The sequence below is a fragment of the Stegostoma tigrinum genome, chromosome 28, assembly GCF_030684315.1.
Source record: "Stegostoma tigrinum isolate sSteTig4 chromosome 28, sSteTig4.hap1, whole genome shotgun sequence".
Classification (NCBI taxonomy): domain Eukaryota; kingdom Metazoa; phylum Chordata; class Chondrichthyes; order Orectolobiformes; family Stegostomatidae; genus Stegostoma; species Stegostoma tigrinum.
In genome coordinates, this window is record NC_081381.1 from 30,972,589 (window position 1) to 30,997,142 (window position 24,554).

At 40.9% G+C, this 24,554-nt stretch overlaps 1 protein-coding gene across 2 annotated transcripts in view; it reads right to left on the reverse strand.

Annotated features, from left to right (window-relative positions):
* The window catches only part of dnajc16 (DnaJ (Hsp40) homolog, subfamily C, member 16), a 39,744-nt gene that overhangs the window by 7,123 nt on the left and 8,067 nt on the right, over positions 1 to 24,554 (reverse strand). For both annotated transcript variants that reach the window (XM_048561873.2, XM_048561875.2), the window contains 9 exons: positions 22,361 to 22,694; positions 18,416 to 18,600; positions 16,730 to 16,834; positions 15,521 to 15,679; positions 14,863 to 14,993; positions 13,548 to 13,731; positions 11,810 to 11,998; positions 6,236 to 6,312; positions 4,334 to 4,414 (listed from right to left, as the gene is read on the reverse strand). In XM_048561873.2, coding sequence (XP_048417830.1) covers positions 4,334 to 4,414; positions 6,236 to 6,312; positions 11,810 to 11,998; positions 13,548 to 13,731; positions 14,863 to 14,993; positions 15,521 to 15,679; positions 16,730 to 16,834; positions 18,416 to 18,600; positions 22,361 to 22,694 — 1,445 coding nt within the window. The remainder of the gene's footprint in view (positions 1 to 4,333; positions 4,415 to 6,235; positions 6,313 to 11,809; positions 11,999 to 13,547; positions 13,732 to 14,862; positions 14,994 to 15,520; positions 15,680 to 16,729; positions 16,835 to 18,415; positions 18,601 to 22,360; positions 22,695 to 24,554) is intronic.

Below are 24,554 nucleotides of genomic sequence, written 5' to 3' on the forward strand. Positions count from 1 at the left end.
CCAATGATATCCATAAAAGAATAAAAGGAGGAGAAAGAGATAGAGAATTTCCTAAGTAAAGCACTACAATATGGGGGCTTGACAAGTCATGAACAGAATGACACACACAGACTTTATTCAGAGACCCAGAAGAACAGAAAAAGTTCAAGTGATCTATCAACGCTATTCCACCAACAGAGTTCTATCAAGTATGCAGGATTAAAGGTTATGGAACTTGGGAGCTCACAGCCACAAAAGGATGGAATTTTAAACTGGCAGAGTTGAGGTACTGCATCCAATTCTGTGAAGACAGGGTTGATGGTCAATAAAGATGTTGTGGGTTAAGAGGCTGACCAGGACAGCAAACGTACAGGAGGATTAGTCAAGTGTGGTAGTGACAGAATCCCGGATAAGGACGTTTAAAAACATAAATGCAGACTGGTGATGTTGGCAGTTTTTGTGATAGAGAGAATCAAGTCATGACACAGGGACAGACAGCTGAACCAAATAAACCTTTCTACCTTGCATTTGCAAAATGGTAAGATTAAAACTGAAGACCCCCAGTAATTATTGGAACCAATATTCCAGTGGTATATTTGAATAGCCAATTCCAGACCTTGCGAATAATTAATTCCAGCTACCAGTTTTGTACCTTAAACAAAAAGCTTAACAGTTTATTCAATACACATAACTTTAGCAGAAAATATCAAACGAGGCAATCTGATTAATGTCTATACTTTCAGCTTAAAACATCTGTTTACAGCCCTCATTCACACAAAATAGACAAACAAAAACAGTTAGGGTATAAAAAAAATTAAACAAAATTGGCCAGATGACTTAAATGATTCTGACTGTGTGTTTTTTCACATGCAAAAGATGAAGACTCCTTGGCTGCTTTTCTGGAAACGTTGACGCGTGTCCCTTTCAGTTCACTAGATCCTTGATGCCACACTCAGTCAAATGCAGCCTGATATCAAGGGCTGTCACTCTCACCTCACCTCTGGAATTGAGCTCTTTTGACCATGTTTGAACCAAGGCTGTAATGAGATCCGGAGCTGAGTGGCCCTGGCAGAATCAAAACTGGGCATCACTGAGCAGGTATTTGCTGATCAGGTGCTACTTGATAGCACTGCTGATGATACGTTTCTTCACTTTACAGATGATTGAGAGTAGACTGATGGGGCGATAACTGGCCAGGTAGGATTTGTCCTGCTTTTTGTGTACAGGACATACTTGGGCAGTTTTCCACATTGTCAGATTGATACCAGTGTTGTAACTGTACAGGAACAGCATGCTTAGGGGAGCAGCAGGTTCTGGAGCACAAATCTTCAATACTATTGTCGGAATATTGTCAGGGCCTATAGCCTTTGCAGTATCCAGTGCCACCAACTGTTTCTTGTGAATTGAATTGGTTGAAGACTGGTATCTGTAAAGCTGGGGATTACTGGAGGAGGCTGAGATAGATCATCCACTTGGCACTTCTGGCTGAAGATTGCTGCAAAAGCTTCAGCCTTATATTTGCACTGATGTGCAGGGCTCTTCCATCATTGAGGATGGGGACAGTTGTGGAGCCTCCTCCTCCTCCAATGAGATGTTTAACTGTTAACCACCATTCATGACTTGATGTGGCAGAACTGCCGAGCTTAGATCTGATTTGCTGGTTGCGAGATCTCTTAGCTCTGTCTATCACTTGCTGCTTTTGCTGTTTGGCGTGCACGTAGTCCTGTTTGGTGGCTCCACCAGGTTGATATTTCATCTTCAAATGTGCCTGATGCTGCTCCTGGCATGCGCTCCTGCATTACCCATTGAACCAGGATTGGTCCCCTGGCTTAAGGGTAACGGGCAAGTGGGGGATATGCCGGGTCATGAGGTTACAGATTGTGCTGGAGTACAATTCTATCTGCTGTTGGTGGTCCACAGCTCCTCACTGATGCAGAGTCTTGACTTTCTAGATCTGTGTGAAGTCTGTCCCATTCAGCACAGTTATAGTGCAATACAACACAATGGAAGTTGTTCAATATGTGAAGGCAGGACTTCATCTTAACAAGGACTATGCGACAGTCATTCTTACTGATACGGTCATGGACAGATGCAACTGCCAGCTGGCAGATTAGTAAGTATGAGGTCAAGTATGTTTCTCCATCTTGTTGTATCCCTCACCACCTGCCACAAAGCCAGTCTAGCTCGATCTGTAGTACTGCTGCCGAGCCACTCTTGGTGTGGACGTTGAAATCGCCCATCCAGAGTACATTTTGTGCCCTTAGCATCCTCAGTACTTCCTCCCAGTGTTGCTGAACATTGAGGAGTATTGATTCATCAGCTGAGAGGGCGGAACGTGGTAAAGCAGGAGATTTCCTTGCCTTTGTTTAACCCGAAATCATGGGATCTGGAGTCAACACTGAGGACTCCCACAGCAATACCCTCCTGACTGTATACCACTGTGCCGCCACCTCTGCTGGGTTTGTCCTGCCAGTGGCACAGGACTTTTCCAGGGACAGTGATGGTGGTGTCTGAGACGTTGTCTCGAACGTATGATTCTGAGAGTATGGCTATGTCAGGCTGTTGCTTGACTAGTCTGTGAGACAGCCCTCCCAATTTTGGCACTAGCCCCCAGATGTTGGTCACAAGGACTTTGCACGGTTGACAGGGCTGTTTCCATCATTGTCTTTTCCAGTGTCTGAGTCAATGCCAGGTGAGCCGTCCAGTTTCATTTCTTTGAGGCTTTATAGCGAGTTGTACAACTGAGTGGCTTGCTGGGCCATTTCAGAGGGCAACTGGGAGTCAACCACACTGTTGTGGGTCTGGAGTCACGTATAGGGCAGACCGGTGAGGATGGCAGATTTCCTTCCCTGAAGGGCATTCGTGAACCAGATGGGTTTTCTGACAATCAGCAAAGATTTCATGGTGATCAGTAGATTCTTAATTCCAGACTTTCTGTTTCCCCCAATTATTGAATTCAAATTCCACCATCTGCCATGGTGGGAATTGAACCCCAGGTCCCCAGAACATTAGAGATAACTAAGTGTGAAGCTGGACGAACACAGCAGGCCAAGCAGCATCTCAGGAGCACAAAAGCTGACGTTTCGGGCCTAGACCCGATGAAGTGCTCCTGAGATGCTGCTTGACCTGCTGTGTTCATCCAGCTTCACACTTGGATATCTTGGATTCTCCAGTATCTGCAGTTCCCATTATCTCTCTCTCTCCCCAGAACATTAGCTGGGTTTCTGGATTAATAGTCTAGCAATAATACCAATAGGCCATTGCCTACTCCCTATATCTGTTTAAACACAATGTTCTTCCTGGTGTCGCTGTGTCTGCGGGAACCGTTTTAATCAAGAATCGGCCTGCAATTAGCCTCTAGGGCTGCCCTCGCAAACAAACGAAAGCTTGTTTGGTCTGTTCTTTTCCTTTTACCATAAGCTGTTTCAAGAAGTCAAAATGTCATCTTCAGCTTTCAATTCCCAGCTCATACTCCAAATCAGAAATGATAAAAGAATGAAAAACGAAAAAAATGTCAGTGAGGGTTCTAACAATATGGAGTTAAAAATTAAGCTCAAAGCCCAGAATCATATTAGAGGCCAGTTTGTGAATCGTCTGTGAATGCATGACTGTGGCTGTGGGAGCGACATGTAATCAGTGGAAAGGATGCAATGTGTGATGGGAATTGGACCTCTCAGTGTTTTCTATGCCCATTTCCTAGCTCACAGAAAGTCCTATACAGCCATCACTGCTGTGCTCATTTACCTATGAAGTGTAGTTACTGACCCTTGAAATCAATCCTTAAAGTGGCCAAGTGGAGTGCTCCGCTGCCAGAGCTGGGGAATTCATGACCTTGAATTCTTTAGATCCACCCTACAATGAAACTCAACCTTTCTTCAAGCACCACCGGGCTTATATGGAGCAAAGTCTGCAAAATGCGCACTGGATTTATCAGCCTTCTCTGAGCCTATTGAACTGGAAATGAAAGCAAGTAATCCTCCCTAAAAGGTCTGCATCCTCTGTTCGCTCACTTCCCTGCCTGTGCTCTGCTAATCACTTAAATGTTGAGGACAGAAATGAACAGAACAGGTTACTTTTATCAATAGGCATCATTCGGACATTTATCCACAACGTATTTAACATACAACTTTACATGAAACTCCCATCCCATCTTAAAAAAAATAGACAGTAGCACTAAGTCTGGCAGCATCATAAAGAGAAAGGACAGGTTCCTTTTTCAGGACCAAGGCTGTTTTTCAGAAATCCCATTTTTACTCAAAACATGAAACAAATTTTCTTCCCTTTCAAATACTAACAGATAAGCCTTGATTTTTCTTTCTCTTAAATCTGCTAAATGAACGTCCACGTTTCTTACCCAAAAGCTTGAATGATGAAAGCTCCAAACAGAATGAAAACCACAGAGAAAAGCAGAGAAATCAAAGGCATCATTTCCCGCCTGAGACAGAAAAAGAAAGTTGACAGAACGTAGTTATTTTTGGTGTCATAATAAACATACTTAACAGTAATGATCAGCTGATGGACAGAAATTTTAAAACAATCACTGAGCAACAAGGGAGATACAAAAATCCAAAAACACAACATCCGGTTTGATACGGACCAAATATTTAGACTGTGACAGCAGTGAACATTTTGGGTAAGCGAGAGAAAGTTTGCAACCCAAAAAAAAAATCATAAAATTCTAATCCACAGCTTTCGATAGCAGCAACAGACAACACCAGGGCAAGTCCAGCAAAGGAAAATAGCATTGATCCCAACAGAGAATTCTCAGCAAAGAATGTCGACCTTAACATTAAATCCATTTTTTTGCTTTAAAAAGAAGCCAATTACTTTTTCTGTTATTGAGGTTAAAAGTGAATGGTGTACTTTAAAAGAAAACAGAAAAAGAATAAAAGAAAAATCACAAAGATCAAATAGGGAATAATAGTCATGTTGAATCAAGCTTGGATTTTCAAACTGAGGACAGCAATCTAGACCATGAATTATGAAGTAGAGAGAGTCAGTTTGATTCTTAAGAAAATTTACAAACTATTCTGTCAATTTTGGATAAGATAGTGATGGAGTGACACATGGAAATACAGGGTCAAAACAGGTTATTAAGGTGTTTTCAGTATCAGCCATGGCCCCTTTGAAGATTTTGGACTTTGGCTGTGGTACAGTTCATAGTTTTTAGATGTCACATCTAATATTTTGCCTAATTCATTGACAATGAATGTCATCAAATTGCTGTGAAACACATGCCTCTTTCAGACTCCAATTGGCAACAATAAATTGTAATTAAAAGCATTTTTATCATATTAGAAGTTCTAAGGTTTATCACTGGAATGTATAAAGAAAAATGAGGCACATGAAGGATATTAAGACAGATGACCAGAAGCTCCCTCAAAAATCAGGATGACTAACTCTTCAGGAATCAATTAAGATACACTCTTGCTTCCCCTGTGTGTCTCTGCTCGAGTGGTTGCTGCTGATTTTAACGTTGTGATGGTGGTTGCGGGTGATTTGTGAGAGTGACCATTGCAAAGACAAGGTACACATGTGCGAGCGTATGTTGCACATGCACAAAATATGAAGCTTGGAAAACACTGGACAAACAGTATCCTGGATACAGACATCATGGGACATGCATCTCGAGTACTGAGCAGTCCGAGAGAGGATGGTTAGTCCCCCTGCCAAAGGAGTAGGTTTTGAGAAGCATCTTAAAAGGAGGACAGGTAGAGGAGTTGTAGGATTTTAGTAGAAAAAGTCCTAAGATTAAAGATTGGCAGCTGAAGGCATTGCCACTAACAGTGAAGCGATGGAATTAGAGGAACACGGGTATATCAGAGGTACTGGAGATACGAAGCTTTTGCGGGATGTGAAAATAAGGGTGCAAACATTAAAATCACCCAGGTGCCAGGCTGCAAATCAATGTAGCTCAGCAAGCACAGGTTGGGGATAATCAGAACTTGAAGAAAATTACGATATGGGAAGACAAACTTCATAACCTCAGGTTTGTGGAGAGTAGAATGTGGGAGACCAGCTAGGACTCTGACGGAATAGTCAATTCTAAACGCAACAATGGTTCTAACAAAGACCTGCTGTGCACTTCCAGCATTTTCTGTAGTCCAGATTTTTTGAATTTGAGGATTTGCATTTTAGTTCCACGGTAACTTTCTTGCAGCTCAATGTCATATATTCAATTTCTGACAACTGGTGTTTCTAGATTTCAGGGTACAAGTAGTATTAGTGATGAATGGTATAGTCACCAGCTACATACCAGTTCTGAGTGAACCCAGATGCCCAAATTTGAGATGCATAATCTATTATGGCATACAACCAGCGAAGGAGGAACATCTGTAGAGAAAAAGCATTGAGTTCAATTTTTATATGACACCTCAAATGAACTAACACTGCAACTTCTTACTACACAGGGAAAGTAAAGGTTACTCCTGAAGCTGCAACAGCAGGTTATATTTAAAGACTCGTCAAACCTGAACATGCACACCAACTAGGTGAATTACTGTGGAACAGTCAGTCAATTATACTAAACGCATGTACTGATAAATCAGATTGAAAGAAGTCACAAACTGAACTTTGACAGTACAAAACTATACAAAACATTGTCAAACCATGCATTGAAAATTGTGAAGTGTTAATCTCCAAGTGGTTGGAGAAGATTCACTAGGTTGATTCTGGGTGTGGGTGGGTTGTAAGGAGAGGTTGAGTAGATTGGGCTGTACTCGGAGTTTAGAAGAATGAGAGGAGAACTTAATGAAACATACAAAATTCTCAAAGGTCTTGATAGAGTAGATGCAGAAACTTTATTTCATTTTGTGGGAAAGTCTAGGACCAGAGGGCATAAACTCAGAGTGACAGGTCAGCTGTTTAAAATTGAAATGAAGGAATTTATTTTCTTCATTTGTCACAGATCTGTGGAATTATTTACTGCAATGAAATGTCAAGGCTGAGACGGACAGAGTTTTACATCAGACAGGGAATTAATGATATTAGGAAAAGGCAGAAAAGTAGATTTGAGGATCATTAGATCAGCCATAATCTTATTGAATGGTGGAGTTGACTCGTTTAGCTGAATGTCCTACTTTTATTCCTATGTATTATGGTATTATGTAACCTCATTCTTGTTTTCAAACAGAAGATCAAACTTATACATGTTTATGTATTATTTAAGAAAATATATTACTTCATGGGAGGCCATTCAGAGAAAGTTCAATACGATGATCCCTGGTAGGGGGGGGATTGTTTTATGAGCAAAGGTTAAACAAGTTGGGACTGTAGTTGTTGGAATTTAGAAGAATGAGAGGTAATCTCATTTAAACCGACAGGATTCTTAACGGGCTTCATAAGATAATTGCTGCAGGATATTTCCCCTCATGGGAGAGTCTAGAACCAGAGGGTATAATCTCAAAATTAAGGGGTGTCAATTTAACACTGAAACGAGAAGAAATTTCTTCTCTCAGAAGTTTGAGCGTCTTTGGACATCCTTGCCATAGAGCTGTGGGTCAGAATCCTTGTGTATATTTAAGGCTGAGATTGTTCGGTTATTGATCAATAGGTGAATCAAAGGTCATGGGGAGAAAGGCAGGAAAGTGGACACGAGGCAAGTTGGACCAGTTATGGTCCAACTGATTGGTGCAGTCAGCTTCAGGGGCCAAATGGCCCACTCCTGCTACTATTTCTTATAGTGTTATTGTCACTACAGTGTGGAGCTGGAGGAACACAGCAGGTCAGGCAGCATCAGAGGAGCAGGGAAGTTGCTGTTTCAGGTCAGGACCCTTTGATGAAGGGTCCCGACCTGAAACATCGACATTTCTACTCCTCTAATACTACCTGATCTGCTGTGATCTTCTAGCTCCACAATGTGTTGACTCTGACTCCAGCATCTCCAGTTCTTGCTATCTCTCTCCTGTGGGGTTATGTCAGGGCAACAGAAGTACAAATCTTAAAACTTCATCTAGAATGGTTAAATGGAAGACTATTTTTCTTCTTCAGACTATGTGATTCAGGATAAACCCAAACTTCTCAAAAAATAGTTCAGTAAACAAATGTTAATATGTTGAGTAAAATAATGTAGTGATTAAGTTGTGCAGTTTGAGGTTTCACATCTGCTTCCTCCCTCTCTTTCTATTGGTTTCGTTTATAAGTCAGCAAGCACTGACATTTCAAAATTTGCAGCATAACTTTCCATTTGCAATTAATATTTCTGTTGCACAATTTTAAATGTGACAGCCCCAAATAATTAATTGGGATTACAATTGATAATATGTAATAACAGATCATTATAACGTACGAGGAACCAAGCAGAAACAAGAGTGAAGAACAGCTACTTGTACATTCTGTGAAATAACTGTGAACAACATCTGTTTTTATAAACTATGAGTTAATTACCTAAATTACTAAAATCATTTCACCACGTTTTCCTGGGGGTTTCTTAGAACTGTCTGGACTAGAAAACTGCAGCTGTGAGGAAAGACTGGATAGCTTGGAATTGTTTGCCTTAGATCAGAGAAGGTTGAGGGATGACCTAACTGAGATGTATAAAATAATGAGAGGCTTGGATCGAGTGGACAGCAAAGACCCATTTCCCCTACTGGAGATTCAATGGTGATTGATAGAAAGATTAGAGAGGATATAATGAAACACCTTTTGAGCCCAGGAGGGTGGTGGTGTCTACTGTCCAGCTTGGTTCTTAAGGTAAAAGCCTGTTTAAAAGGAACCCAAATCCACAGCTGAAGTACTGCAACCTGCAAGGTTCGAGAAAGGTGCTGGAAAGTGAACGACAATGGATGGCTAGTTCACTACAGAGACGATGGGCTGAAAGGCCTCTTTCTGTGCTATGACTTTTCTATGGTTCTACCTGAACATTTCCTCAGAACTGTATTTAAAGTTGCCCTTGATTCAGAGTGACAGTTACAATACTCACAGCTTACCTGGAAATCACCTGAATGACTATTAGATCTCCTGGATAGTATGGCTGACAAGCTTGAAGAGAAGTATTCCAGTTCATGACAGTGCATCCCTGACATCCCAAACATGGGATAATGTAAAATTTATTGAATATGAATGCACTTTCAAGAGGTAAGATAAAGGAAAATCAGGATTTGACGGGATCTATCCCAAGGATACTGAAGAAGTCAAAGGGAGGCGATTGCTGGAGCCTCAACAGAGACCTTTGCATTCTATTTAGTCAGAGGTGAGGTAGCAGAAGACTGGAGAATTGCCAATGTTGTTCTTTTAAGAAGAACGACAGGGATAATCTAGTAAACTATATTTATATCAGTGGTACGGAAGATACTTAGAGGCAGGATATACTTGCATTTGGAAAAGAATGGACATATCAGAAGTGGTCAGCATGGCTTTATGGAGGTGAAATCCTGTCACAAAATCTTGATTGAGGTTTTGGAGGAAGTAATGAAGATGACTAATGAAGGTAGGCTTCACTAGACCATTTAGGAAGGATGTTGTTAAACTAGAAAGGATGCAGAAAAAAAATTACAAGCATGTTGCTGGAACTGATGGATTTGCATCACAAGGAAAGGCTGTAGAGGCTGGGGCATTTGTTCCCTGGAGCGTCGAAGGCTGAGGGGTGACGTTATAGAGGTTTATAAAATCTCGAAGGGTATGGATTAGGTGAATAGCCAAAGTCTTTTTCCAAGGGTAGGGGAGTCCAAAACTAGAAGGCATAAGCTGAAGACGAGAGGGGAAAGATTTAAAAAGGGACATGAGGAGGAACGTTTTCCACACAGTTGTCCGTGTATGGAATGAGCTGCCAGAGGAAGTGGTAGAGGTGGTCATTTGAAAGACATTTGGACAAGTACGCAAATAGGAAAGATTTAGAAGGATATTGAATTGGATTGAATTGAATCAAATCATGTATTATCGTGTGTATGCAATGTAAAAATACAATGAAAAGTGTGTACCTTCGTTGTACATACATGGCACCATTCACATTGACTTAGAATAAGATAAGAAAGGAAAGAAAACTTAAAGTCCAACTTTCCTTTCCACTGCCCCAGTCCGACTTACGGCTCTCCAGCCCATGCCATGCCGCTGCCAGCATCCTGCTCTGGGCGGCCTCACTGGCCCAAACTCGCTGTTGCTGCCTCACCAGCCCAGTCTCAGCTGCCTCACCGGCTTGCTCTCACAGCCGCTGCCTCACCGGCTTGCTCTTGCTGGCCCATTCTTGACCCGCCGCCGTTACTCCGGCCCACCCTTGATCCAACATGGCTGCAGGACATAACCTGCACGTTCAGCTCCCGCCATGTGGTTCTCAGTCGTGATCCAACTCCTTAGGGAGGTTTTTAAAAGAATATGGACCAAATGCAGGCAAATGGAACTAGCTCAGTTTAGGAAACCTGGTTGGCATGGAAGAGTTGGATCAAAGGGTCTGTTTCTGTGCTGTATGACTCTATGATTCATTTAACAAGATCCCTCATGTTAGGCTGGTCCAGATAATTAAGTCACATGGGTTCCATACTGAGTTGGGAAGTTGGATGCAAAATTGAATTGGTCATAGAAGACAGAACAAAGTTGTGGAGGGGTGTTTTTCTGACTGTGATTAGCGGCATTCTGCAAGGATCAGTGCTGGGACTTCAGATTTGGATGAAAATGCAGTTGGCTTGATTCAAAAGTTTGCGGACAACACGAAAATTGATGGTGTTGTGGATAGTGAAGAAGGATGTCAAAGGATTCAACAACATATCGATCAGTTGGAAAGTTGGGTAGAGAAATGGCAGATGGTGTTTAATCAATATAAGTGAGACTGGATGCATTTTGGGAGGTCAAATGTAAAAGGAAAGTATACAGTAAATGTCAGGACCCTTAGGAGCAGAGGAATCTTTGTGATAAAGTCCATAGCTCCCTGAAAGTGGCAATACAAGTAGATAAGATGGTAAAGAAGGCATATGACAAGCTTGTCTTTATTGGTCAGGGTACTGAGTCTAAAAGTTGGCAAGTCACGTTGCAGCTGTATAAGACTTTAGTTAGGCCACATCTGGAGTATGGTGTACAGTTTTAGGTCGCCACACCATAAAAAGGATATGGAGCCTTTGGACAGGATGCAAAAGAGGTTTACCAGGATGATGACTGAATTGAAGTGTACATACTATAAGGAGAGGTGGACAAATTTGGATCATCTACACGAGAGCATTGGAAACCAAGGGGCGACATGATTAAAGTATAAAAAATTTGGACAGGCATGGAAAAAGTGTAAGCTCTGAATCTTTTCTGAGGCCAGGAATGTCAAATACTGGTCGGCATAGGTTTAAGGTGACAAGAGAAAAATTTAAAGGAGATGTGCAAACAAAGATTTTTCTTCTTTTAGACAGGGGGAGCAGATGCCTGAAAATCATTGCCAGAGAAGGTGGTAGAAGCAGACACAGTAGCATCATTTAACAGACTTTTAGACAGACCATGAGCACAGTATAGAGGGATATGGACCGTGTGCCGGCAAAAGGGATTAGTTTGGAATGACATCATGGTCAGCTGACATGGTGGGCTGAAGGGCCTGTTCCTGAGCTGTACTGTTCTATTTGCAAATTGCACCGATTATCATATGCCCAACTTGTCAACTGATAGAGCTCCAGGATTAGGTCCAACTACTGTTGGTAATCTGAGCTACTGTAGTTACCCAACATTATGGCATGTTTAGTCGTCACCAATTTCACATGGGAGTAGATTCTGGCTCATTACCTTCACGCTAACAAAACTTAAAAATGGATGATGCAAAGGCACTTTTCCTCATCTTGCTCACATTACTGTTCCAACAACTAATGATAACTATAAATAACATAACAGAAACTAACCTGATCATTTGTGCAGATAAAATACTTACTGGAGCAAATTCATCATTTAGTTCAGGTAACACAACATCATGAGAGAGTACTGTGTGGCCTTCCATTCCCAGTAACTCAGTCAGCTCATTAAATAAAAGCATTTTGTCCTCCTCACTCCCATTCCATCCATTTTCCAATAGTTTATAGAACACTTTACCAGGAATGCTGCTTCGCTGTAGAATCACAACCTGCCAAACAGAATTTTGTCAGAAAAAAAAAACAAAGAATTCTTAAGAATTCTAGTATTTGACATGACCCCTCTAACTGAAAAAGTGAAATGCATAGAGTTGTGAAAATTACAGCTCCTTTATCCATGTTATTTTTACAGGGAGCAGCTCTGTGACTGACCTACAGTAAAGTGATTGAAGGCGTTTTGTTGTCCTTGTAAGAAAATTGTGGCAAGGTGTCAGATACTTAAAGGGAAGAACTTTCTTCGAAGCTAGGAAGACTTCTAGACTGGACCAGAGGATTGTTTCAAACCCAAAAAACAAATGGTCAAGAAACATAGGAGCTGTGAACTGAATACCAAAAATGCATCATACAAGTTATTTCAACAGTTTTCTTGCCTAATTCCTTTATTGGAGTAATTTGCTTTGGTACACTATAACAGTGATTATATGTCAAAAGCGCTTCACAAGCCGTAAAACACTTCAGGATATCATAAGAATGTGACAGGTGCTATCAAGTTGCAAGTTGTTTCATTCCTGGTCTGGGCTAAAAAGGGTTTCTGATAGTGTTGTACAAATTCCAAAGCACAATCACAGATGAATTACCTGAAAAAAAATTTAGGAGGTTGCCTTAGTGTAGATTAAGCGAAAAGGTTTGAAAGACCTCTATTCATTGAAGAAAATTTCTCCCATCTTAAATTAACTTGTTCCATTCAACAAACAATCTTCAAATATACTCATGAAATTGTTCAAACCTATCTCCTCAGCAAACATGAAAACCACATTTTGGCAATATATCGCGTTGAAACAAAAATCTGTCTACCTTGAAAAGAACCTTTATTTTCTGTAGTATTTACTTTAAAACATGTGCTCAAGCCAAATAATATCTTTTATTTTAAAAAGTTTTGAATTTTAAAAAAATTCTATAAAGGGATACAGGCATCTCTAGATAGCCAATAAATGCTGGCCTTTCCCTACGCTCAAGGTGTTGGCAGTTAGCAACTTTGTTGAACTGTAGTCTATGCAGTGTAAGTACACCTGCAGTGCTGTTGGTTGGGAAGTTTCAGGACTTTGACCCAACAAGAATGAATGAACAGCCCACAGTTCCGAGTCCTGATGGTGAGAGGCTTAGAGAGGAACTTGTACGTGATGTTCCCATGAATGTACTGCCCTTGCATACTGGACCACAAATTTGAAAATGAAAGATTACCAACTTAAAAGACATACACAACAAAGATTTACTGATGTTGACTGTTGTGGACAAATAATTTAATATTTCAGTGACATTCTTTCATTCATTATTTTCATTTGCCTTATTACTTATTTTAAGCAAACTAAAGACAGCTAGCAGAGGAATTTCAGGCAAATGGATTGGGCCCACTGACGATCTCGCCAATTACTGTTCAATTAATATTAAGCACAGAACATGCAAACAACTCACTGCTTAATGAACAGTTGGTTTTGTGCCTGGAGTGAAGTGTTCTGTTAAGGCTAGAGGCTCATGCAGAAAGAAAACAGAGCCATGCATCAAAATATACAGCTTAAAACTGGACACAGTTGTTCTACTCACATTTGGTAATGGATTGTTTTGCAGTGCTGGTGGGAGGAAGGCATTAACAAATGCTTGCTGACGTTCAGAATAAACGTAAACAAATTTCATTGACTCTTTCGTATTTACAGACGCGAAGGAGACAAAGGAGCGATACGGAGACTGCAACTCATCTTTCCTTTGAATGATTAGCAGGACGCAATATCTAGAGAAAAATTCAAGACAAATCAAGTACATAAATCATGACCCATTATAAAGCCTGGACAAAGTTACCATATGAAAATTTAACCTTTAAATAAATTAAGTACAAAAAAAAATTTATTGAAACTTTCAAATAAATATGGCAAATCATAATTATCTGCAACAACGAAATCAATTAAAAGCAAAATATGGCTAATGCTGGAAATCTGAACTAAAAACAGTAATGCTGGAAAAATTCAGCAAGTCTGGCAGCATCTGTGCAGAGAGAAATAGAGTTAACATTTCACATCCAAAGGTTCTTCTTCAGAACTCAGTTATAAATTTGGGATCCAAAAACTGTGTAACTTAACAGAAACATTCTCAAAAACAGTTACAATTCGACAAGGAAGTGAAGATACTTGATGCCAGATGCCCTTAATAAAAGCTTTAAACAATGCCATGCTCGAATGCAATTTTCCACTGAAAGTGAGATGGATTTTTTTTGTTCTATTCAAAAAGAATGTCAAACCTCAAATATCTGCTCTGCAATGGCACAGGAAATCTATGATACTGATTTACATGCAGTGTTCCAGTCTCTCAATAGCATCTGTGGGGTCCCTGGATTCTTAGGTGGTTTGGACTTACTTATGGGAGCAGAAAGTCAGTACCTTGAGCACAAAATCTAGGCTGACGCTCAGTTCATTAATGAAAGAGGGCGGCACTGAGATGTCATCTTTCAGGTGAAATATTAAATACAGCTAAATTTTCCCTTTTAAGTGTACTTAAAAAAAGAATCACATGGAACTATTTCAAAAGAAAAGCAGGTTCATTCTTCCTGACTGCTGTGCTCAATATTTGACCCTCAATCAATGTCACAAAAGCAAACCATCGAGTCATGATCACATTGTCACTTGGGACGTTTTGTTGTGTACAACATTTGATCCTATATTTTCTACAATATCACTGTCTATTTTAAATGAAGTGCTTAGTTAGATGTATAGGATGTCCTGAAGTCAGCAAAGTTGTTCTGTAGATATTTAAATTCAAGTCTTTCCTTTTTCTTTAAATTTAGGATCAACTAGCATCAGGCAACCTTATACAACTTATTTAGTGGCCAGCACCAAAAGGAAAGAAACCCGTCATTGCTGTCACTTACCTTCTCTGACGACGGTGTTGTTTCAGAGGACACAGCTCCTCAAAGAGTTTCTGGCTTGTAAGGCGAGGAGCCAGTAGGTATTTGTTACCAGAAATAAAATCATCTATTATTTGTTTCTTCATTCCTTTAGCCTGCAAGAAATCACTCAAAACCATGAGTTTTTAATGCAGTCCCAAGAACACAAATGCATTTCATTTATTCTGAACAATTTTTCTTCATACTTCCTCCCTCCCTCCGCTGATTCTTGCCATGATGCCATTCAAATTCATTCTGTGTTTTGTAGCCATTACCCATCTTTGAATCTACACAATAGCAGGGACTGTCAAAAAGGTTACTCAACCACAGAAGAAGTGGATAGGGATTTCTTATGCAGAAAGAATGGTCATATGGGTGCAATACGTGTAGCAGCCAAGACCAAATGGTTTTGGTAAGTGTCAGTATTTCAGGAAAGAGAAAATAGCGAAATGAAATCAGGGATTTGCTTTTTGACTACAATGTATTCAAAGAAAGTTAGACGAAACTCTTAAGACTAATTTCAAGGTAATGTTTGGGACTATTCTTAACCTTTGCTGTGTATTCTTAGAAGGTTGCACCATTTCTCCATCAACATCATTTCTCATTTTGAAAAGAAATTCAGAAAAAAAGTTATAGTACATACCTGGATGCTATCAGCTGCCTTGTCTACATTCTCCTTAAAAATCATTATGGTGGAGGCGTAAACACTTATACTGTAATAAGTCAAGATTTCATCAGTCAGCTCTATCCCAGTCTGCACAGCTCCAAATTTTACATAATCTTTGAAGTGGAAGGCAATCAGCTTTGGAAAGAAAAATGTACATCAAGAACAGCAAGTTAATCCTTTCCTGTGTTTGTCTGCATTAACCAAAAACAGTTAATAGCAGTAAAAAAATGCATTTTGCCAACAGCTTGCAGATATTTGCACTATATTCTTTATCTGCATTAGGAATGGAAGTCAAGCATTTGCAGGTTCCACTGAATATATACAATGTGTGATCAAAGTGTTGAACATGGGGAACCAAAAATCCAGAGTCTTCAAACAGTAATTACAAGTAATTTTTACTTGAACATTGATTAATTCAATGACATAAGTAACTTCGAACAGCACAGCTCGGACAAATTTAGAGAAAAGCAGCTTATTTCATAATTAAAATATTGCAAGCTTCTTTTTAAAAATAACATGCTTCAGGGTTTAAAGGAAGAATTTTCAAAAGTCTAAAATCAGTTGTTAAGGTTGTAAATGGCTCACTAACAATACTTGTAATTTTCTTGATTTGCATTTACTAAAGTGGCTTGGGTAATATTACTGCAACAGGGTTTCTTTAATATCACCTCCATCAAAAGTGGGAGGACAATTCATTGCGGATGTGTTTTGTAATTAAAGACGAGCATAAAAGAAAGCTGTTCCCATTATTTGACAGTGAAAGGAGAAGAGAGAGAGACACAGATTTAAGGTTTTAGGTAAGAGTTGCAGAGATGAAATACGAAAAACGTTTTTATGCAGCAATTGAGTAACGATCTAGAACTGTGAGGGTGAAAAAGACAATGATTTTAAAAAGGAAACTGGATGGCACTTGAGGGAAATTAACTTACAGGCCGACAAAAACAGGACTGCTTTATCGACAGCCAACATGAACTCAAAGATTGAATGGTGTCCTTCTATGCCTTAATATATTTTGAGATTTTATTAAAAGAAACATGACAGAAAGACCATGCAAAAAGAGATTCAGCAAAACATTTCAGCATAATTTAGATTTTGGTATACTCTCGGAGCAAATTAAAGCAATATTTAACTGCAGTTTCACCATTATACCCTTCATTTCATAATAAAGAGTCTAAGATGCATTACCTTGTACAACAGTGGTATCGTGGACTTCTGGTGAAACATTAGTGCACGTGGCTTGTTGTCTTGCTCCCATGAAGACAGGAATTGTATATAATTCTTGTTGGTTACCTAAAAATGTGACAATTATTTTGGTAAATGTTTACATCCCAAGATACTGCAGCCCATTTCTCCATTGCCCTGTTATTTCATTATAGTTTGACAATTGTAAGCTAACATACTACTCATTACTGGAGCGCAAAAGGTAAGAATTCAAACCTTTAGTTTTGGTTGAGTAGTAGTACTCTTGCTTCAAAGTTGCAAGGTTGTAAGTTACAGCCCCATTCAGATTGCCAAGTGTGTAACAATCTCAGCCTCTGTGATAGTACCATTTAAAGCTTTTTATTATGGATGAGACGTCAAATCAAAGCCCTACCTCTCTGAGATAGATTTAGAAGCTCCCATGGCACTATGCAAAGAAAAGTAATCCCAAAACAACTATAACAGACAATAGTCCTTGTCACAAATACAGTGCTGTTAAGGAACCTTGCTGTGCCATGTTTCCTATAACAGAGATTACAATTCATTGCTTGCAAAGAAATCCTCGGGATATCAAAGGTGTAATATAAATGCAAGTCAACCTTATTTATCTTCAAAAGCTACAAAGCTGATCTGAATAATTCTGGCACCTGCACCGACAAAACAAATCCCCACTTATTTTTGTTCGGCTTTGTTTCAGTGTATACTTTTCCCGTAAGGGATTTATGTATTAGTTGGAGAATGTGTGAGGTCACATGTAGCTTGCATTATTCTAATGATCTTTTAATAATCTTAAGTTTGTCAGAATTTCTTGACTGTCTCAGTACATTTTACAACATTAGCCAGACAGCCAATATTTCAGATAACAGTGTGAGGCTGGATGAACACAGCAGGCCAAGCAGCATCAGAGGTTTCGCAGCGGGGTTAAAATTGTTACAGAGATAGCCAATACTTCGCTTTATTTGGGTAGTATATGTAGTAATTGTAATATGTCAGCCAGGCAGACCTCATAGAATGTTAATCTGGTCCAATCAGGGAGCCCTGCTTACAGATATAAATAGGAGTATCAGAGGTTCTGCTCTCTCAGAGTTAGCTCTGAGGAATGTGGACTAGTGTCAAATACTATGCGTGTGACAATAAAGGGTAACTTGGTGATGAGATACTGGCCCCTATGAGATTATTTCAGTGGCGATGGGAGAAAGAAACGCTGAAGAAATTTGCGCACATTTCAGTACTGTCCCTCCATTCTTAATACTTTCTTTTGATGATTTTCCCACAAAATCTTTTTGCCTATTTTATCACAACAACTCATTATTATACATCCTTTTAATCAATAAACAGGTGATTATGTGATTCGAGTGAACTAATTTAAAAGACAACAGAGAATTTTTTTTAATGACACGTTTGTACAGGGTACTGCACAGACAAAATATTGCACATATAATTGGCCATAGCATAATATCACTCCAGACATTACTTTGGGTTAAATCTGTAACACAAATACCAAAACAAAAATCATTGTATTAACCATTAGAAGAACCTACACATGCTCTGAGCCAAAAGGCTGAGAAGTGATTTGACCATTTTCAACAGTTCAATAAAGCTGCACTTTAATAGGCACAAGAAATCAGTAAGCCCTTGCTTCCTCCAAGCTGTGATTATTTGGTCACACACCTGCTCCAACAGTTTGTTTGGCAGAAGGTTGTCCACAAATTGTCTTAGGTTTTCTCGAACCACCGTGGTTTTAAAGAACGTTACTCGTCCATTGATGACTCCCACTATTGCTGGATGCTGATACACGCCAATGTGATTTAACAAACGACGCTCATACCCTGAATCTATGACTCCAATCCCGAGGCCTGAAAATAAACAAACAATTGGTTACTTATTCTCAACCACTCCATGAACATTGTCATGCTTCATGAGTTTTCATTTGGTTTCCATGCCCTCCCCCTACCCCCTCAACTGCCTCCAATTTCTACTTTCCCTCCAGTAAATATTAATCATTATTTGGGCACAGTTCCACAAGCTTTGGTAGTTCTCTAGCACTTTGCACAAGTACTTAGTCAAACTTAACATGATCCTGAACAGACAGCGTTATTCATAATACAGTCATCAGAGCAGTCTGTTCTGCCCTATCCAACATCAAATACACAACTGATTCAAGTACTCTATAGCCAAGAATCATGAAGGCCAACTTCAGTATTTAGCTGACACTAGTAAATTCAAAACAGACCACAGATTTGAATCGGTTACAAATGCCAGCCACATGCCATGAAAGAAGAAAAAAAATGCATCGAAGTTCTTTCTGATTTATACATCAGAATACACCAGTCAACACAGTTGCATGTTGCACTATCAGGGTGGGTGATGACTTAGTGGGGACATTGCTGAACTATTAATCAAGAAACCCAGCTAACACTCTGGGAACCCTGGTTCGAATCCCACAGCAGGTGGTGGAATTTCAGTCCAATAATTAAAAAAAAAACCACAGAACCTGGGAATTAAGGATCTACTGATCACCATAAAATCATTGTCGATTGTCAGAAAAACCCACCTGATTCACTAATATCCTTCAGGGAAGGAAATCTGCCATCATCACCTGGCCTGGCCTACATGTGACTCCAGATGCACAACATGGCTGACTCTCAAATGCCCTCCAAAATGCCTGAGCATGCCAGTCAGCTGTACAAATCGCTACAATGTCTCAAAGAAATGAAACTGGACAGATCACCTGGCATCAGCCTAGGCACCAGAAAAGACAACGATGGAAACAGCCCTGTCGACCCTGTAAAGTCCCCCTCACTAACATCTGGGGGAGAGTGCCAGAATTGGGACAGCTGTCTCACAGACTAGTCAAGCAACCACCCGACATTATCTGCAAGGTATGATTCTGTGAGTATGACTAAGTCCCAGACACGCTCATCATCATCCCTGGATGTGTCCTGTCTCACTGGCAGGACAAACCTAGCAGAGATCGTGGCATGATGGTAAACAGTCAGGACGGGGTTGCTCTGGGAGTCCTCAACATTGACTCCGGACGCCCATGAGGTCTCATGGCTTCAGGTTAAACATGGGCAAGGAAACCTCCTGGTGATTACCATATACCGTTCTCCCTCAGCTGATGAATCGGTATTCCTTCATGTTTGAGCAACACTTGGAGGAAGCACGGAAAATGGCAAGGGCATGAAATATACTCTGGGTGGGAGGATTTCAACAACTAGCAGTACTACACATCAAGTTGGTCAGGTCCTAAAGGACACAGCTGCAAGACTGGGTGTGCAGCAAGTGGTGAGGGAACCAAGATGGACAAATATACTTGACCTCATCCTTACCAATCTGCCAGGTGCAGTTGCATCTGTCCATGGTAGTATCATTATGAGTGACCACAGCAAACTCCTTGTGGACATGAAGTCCCACCTTCACGTTGACAGTAACCCCCATCGTGTTGTGTGGCGCTATCACCGTGGTAAATAGGGCAGACCTCACACGGTTCTTGCAACTCAAGACTCAGCATTCATGGAGGTGCTGCGGTCCATCAACAGCAGCAGAATTATACTCCAGTCAATCTAGAACCTCATGGCCTGGCATATCTCATAATCATTACCATCAAGCCAAGAAATCAACCCTAGTTCAATGGAGACTACAGGAGGCATGTCAGGAGCAGCACCAGGCATACCTGAAGATGAGGTATCAACCTGGTGAAGCCACCAAACAGGACTACTTGCATGCCAAACAGCAAAAGCACCAAGTGATAGACAACAGATTGGATCTAAGCTCTGAATGGTAGTGGGCAATTAAACAACTCACTGAAGGAGGAGGCTCCACAAATATCGCCATCCTCAATGATGGAAGAGCCCACCATATCGGTGCAAAAGATAAGGCTGAAACTTTCACAGCAACCTTCAGCCAGAAGTGCCGAGTGGATAATCCATCTCAACCTTGACCAGTGGTCCCCAGCTTTACAGATACCAGTCTTCAGCAAATTCAATTCACTCCATGTGATATCAAGAAACTGTTGGAGATATTGGATACTGCAAAGGCTACAGGCCCTGACAACATTCAGGCAATAGAACTGAAGACTGCACTCCAGAACTTGCCACTCCCCTAGCCAAGCTGTTCCAGTACAGTTACAACACTAGTATCTACCTAACAAAATGGAAAATTGCCCAAGTACATCCTGCTTTCTATGTACAGGACAAATCCAACCCAGCCAATTACCGCCCCATCAATCTACTCTCAATCATCGGTAACATGACGGAAAGTGACATCAACAGTGCCAGCAAGCAGCACCTGCTCAGCAATAACCTGCTTAGTGATGCCCAGTTTGGCTTCCACCAGGGCCACTTAGCCCCTGACCTTATTACAGCCTTGGTTCAAACATGGACAAAAGAGCTGAATTCCAGAGGTGAGGTGAGAGTGACAGCCCTTGACATCAAGGCTCCATTAGACCAAACGTGACAACAAGGATACTGGGCAAAACTGGAATCAGTGGTTATCAAGGGGTAACCCCTCCAGTGGTTGGACTCATGCCTGCTACGTAGGAAGATGGTTAATCATCTCAGTCCAGGGCATTTCTGCTGGAGTTCTTCAAAGTAGTGCCCTCAGCTATACCATCTTCAATTACTTCAATGACCTTCCCTCCATCACAAGGTCAGAAGTGGGGACGTTCACCGATGACCGCACAATGTTCTGCACCATTCGCTACTCTTCAGATACTGAAGCAGTCCATGTTCAAATGCAACAAGATCTGGGCAATATCCATGCATAGGCTGACAAGCGGCAAGTGACAGTCGTGGCACACAAATGCCACGGTATGACCATCATGAACAAGAGACAACCTAACCACTGTCCCTTGGCATTCAACACTATTATCATCACTGATACTCCACTATCAACATCCTTGGAGTTATCATTGACCAGAAACTCAACTGGACTCACTACATTAAGAGCAGGTCAGCAGCTAGGAATAGCTAGCAAGGTACTCATCTCCTGAATCCTCAAAGCCTGTCCAACATCTCCAAGGCACAAATCAGGAGTGTGATGAAATACTTCCCACTTGCCTGGATGAGTGCAGCCCCAACAACACTCAAGAAGCTTAATACCATCCAGGACAAAGCAGCCCGCTTGATTACATCCACAAGCATTCACTCCCTCCACCATGGACACTAAGTACACACTACCGCTACTATCTACAAGATGGACAGCAGAAATTCACCAAAGACCCATAGACAGCGCCTTCCAAACACACAACCACTTCCATGTAGAAGGACAAGGGCAGCCGACACATGGGAACACCACCACCTTCATGTTCCTCCGAAGTCACTCACCATCCTGACTTGGAAATGTATCACTGTTCCTTCACTGCCACTGGGTCAAAATCCTGGAATTCACTCCCAAATAGCATTGAGGGTCAACCCACAACTGGAGGACTGCAGTGATTCAAGAAGGCAGCTCACTGCCATCTTCTCAAGGGCAACTAGGGATTGGCAAGAAATGCTGGCCCAGCCAGCAATGCCCACATCCCACAAATGAATGGAAAGAAAACTCTTCAACTTTGAACATATTTCCCCTTAAAACAAAGCTTAGTAAAAATTCATGATACAGAGACTGACATACCCAGAGGTTCAAACTCCTGTACCATTTCCTTCCAGATTGGCTCAATTTGAACGCAGTTGAAACACCAGTCAGAAGTCACTTTGATGAGGTATGGTTTGTTGTAACTGTCTGGCATAACTTCATTCATGTACTGCGCGAAATGCAGTAGGTACTTATCATCGAATGAGTCTCTGGCAGAATTAAATTGGAATTGAAAGAAAGAGTCATCAAAGAAGAAACTGTCGTATTTATGGAAACTCCGGAAATGCTGCTGTGGATGTTGGAGATTCCCTGGTTGTCCATCTGGATTTCCGTACTTATCAAAATTTGACCTCTTTTCTTCATTTGAAAGAATCTAAAGCAAAAAGAGAGCTAATCAGTAAATCTAGTGAGCTGGGCTTTCACTGGAACTTTATCAGACAGACTGGTGTTATAGTGTGCCCATCATCTTCCTATTATGGTCCTCAAAAAGTCTGTGGTTTCATATAGCTGAACTTGCAATTTCTAGAAAATTGCATATAAATTGCAATGTAAAGAATTTTTTTAAAAAAAATGTGTATTAATGCATTGGTTACCATGTGCAGGACAAAATTTCAAAGTCTGCCAATGACTGGAAATGCTGAAATGTAGCTAACAATGAGGATAGTAGCAGTCTCCAGGAGGACGCAGATAAATTGCTGAAATGGGCAGAAACTTGATAGGTTAAATTTGATGAAGAAGCCAGAAGAGAGGTAGGATTAAAGACAAAGCCAGGAGAAATTTCACAGAAATTGACACTGGATCAGCAGATCAACATGTTCCTGCCTCCAGCAACTTTCCTGGGTGAAGGGTCATCACCTGCAAACATGGGTAGCCAATTGGCATAATCACTTCCCTACGAGTGGGCTGATTACTTACATCATCACAGGTCCCTGCTAAGTCCTAAGATCAGTCAATGCCTTGACCCAGTTTTCTAGCAGCTAGATTGAGAAGCCCTCAAGATCTCCGACAATCACTGCTGCACTGTCAGCCAATCTGCAAAGAGATTTATCTTTCACACCTTCACAGCTATGGTCGGTTTTCCTATTAAATTTTAACCTCTTCAGAGGGATCATAATGAAGACACCATTTAGTTTTGACAGCGGCAGCACCCACCTCCAACAGTGTGATGATGCTCTTTACAAAGCTGCGATCCTTTAATTGTTGCTACAGCCTCACGGATCCATCCATTGATCTTAACAGGATGGCAGATTGGGGGTGGGGTGGGGTGGGGGGCGGGTGGGGGATGGTGTCTTAAATTAAGAACTCCAGAACAATCTTCCAGGCAGGCGCACAGACGAAGTGTCGCAAGGGCCAGGAGATTATTGCAACACATGCTCGTATTCTAAGAACGGAAGATTTCTTTTATTATAGGAAATGGATCTGAAATGTTGGCATGAAGATAGAGGATGAAGGGAAATCAATTGAGAAATGTCATGAGTTACTGGCGCACATACCTCCAAGCCAGAAGGCAGTGGATTTAAATACCACGCCAGACACACAAAAATCAGGGCTTACATTCCAGCACAGTACTGAAGGAGCACTGCACTATCAGAGGTGCCATCTCTTAAGTGAGATGTTAAATCCAGACCCTGCCTGCCTGTTAGGTGGACTTAGAGACTATTTCAAACAGCAGGAAGTTACCCCTAGTGTCCTGGTCAATATTTATCCTTCAACCAACAATACAAAAACAGATGTAGTAGGAACTGCTAATGCTGGAGAATCTGAGATAACACGGTGTGAAGCTGGATGAACACAGCAGGCCAAGCAGCATCAGAGGAGCAGGAAAGTTTGACGTTTCAGATCGGGACCATTTCTGAAGAAGGGTCTAGGCCGAGAACGTCAGCCTTCCTGCTCCTCTGATGCTGCTTGGCCTGCTGTGTTCATCCAGCTTCACACCGTGTTATCTCTTAATACAAAAACAGATTATCGGGTCATTGTCATTTGCTGTTTAGGGAGTTGGCCACTGTTGGCGGCAGTGGTCAAGCTTCAGAAAAGTACTTTATTAGTTACAAAGTATTGTGGCATGTCTGATTGTCCTAAAAGGCACTATATAAATGCAAGTCTTCCTTTTTAACCTTCAAATATTGGGAAGTACCACACCTGTAGTGCATATTTGAACATTATCCAGAATTATTTATTTTCCACGTACACAAGTAAGTATTATTTATATTTATTTATTATTTATATACAGAGG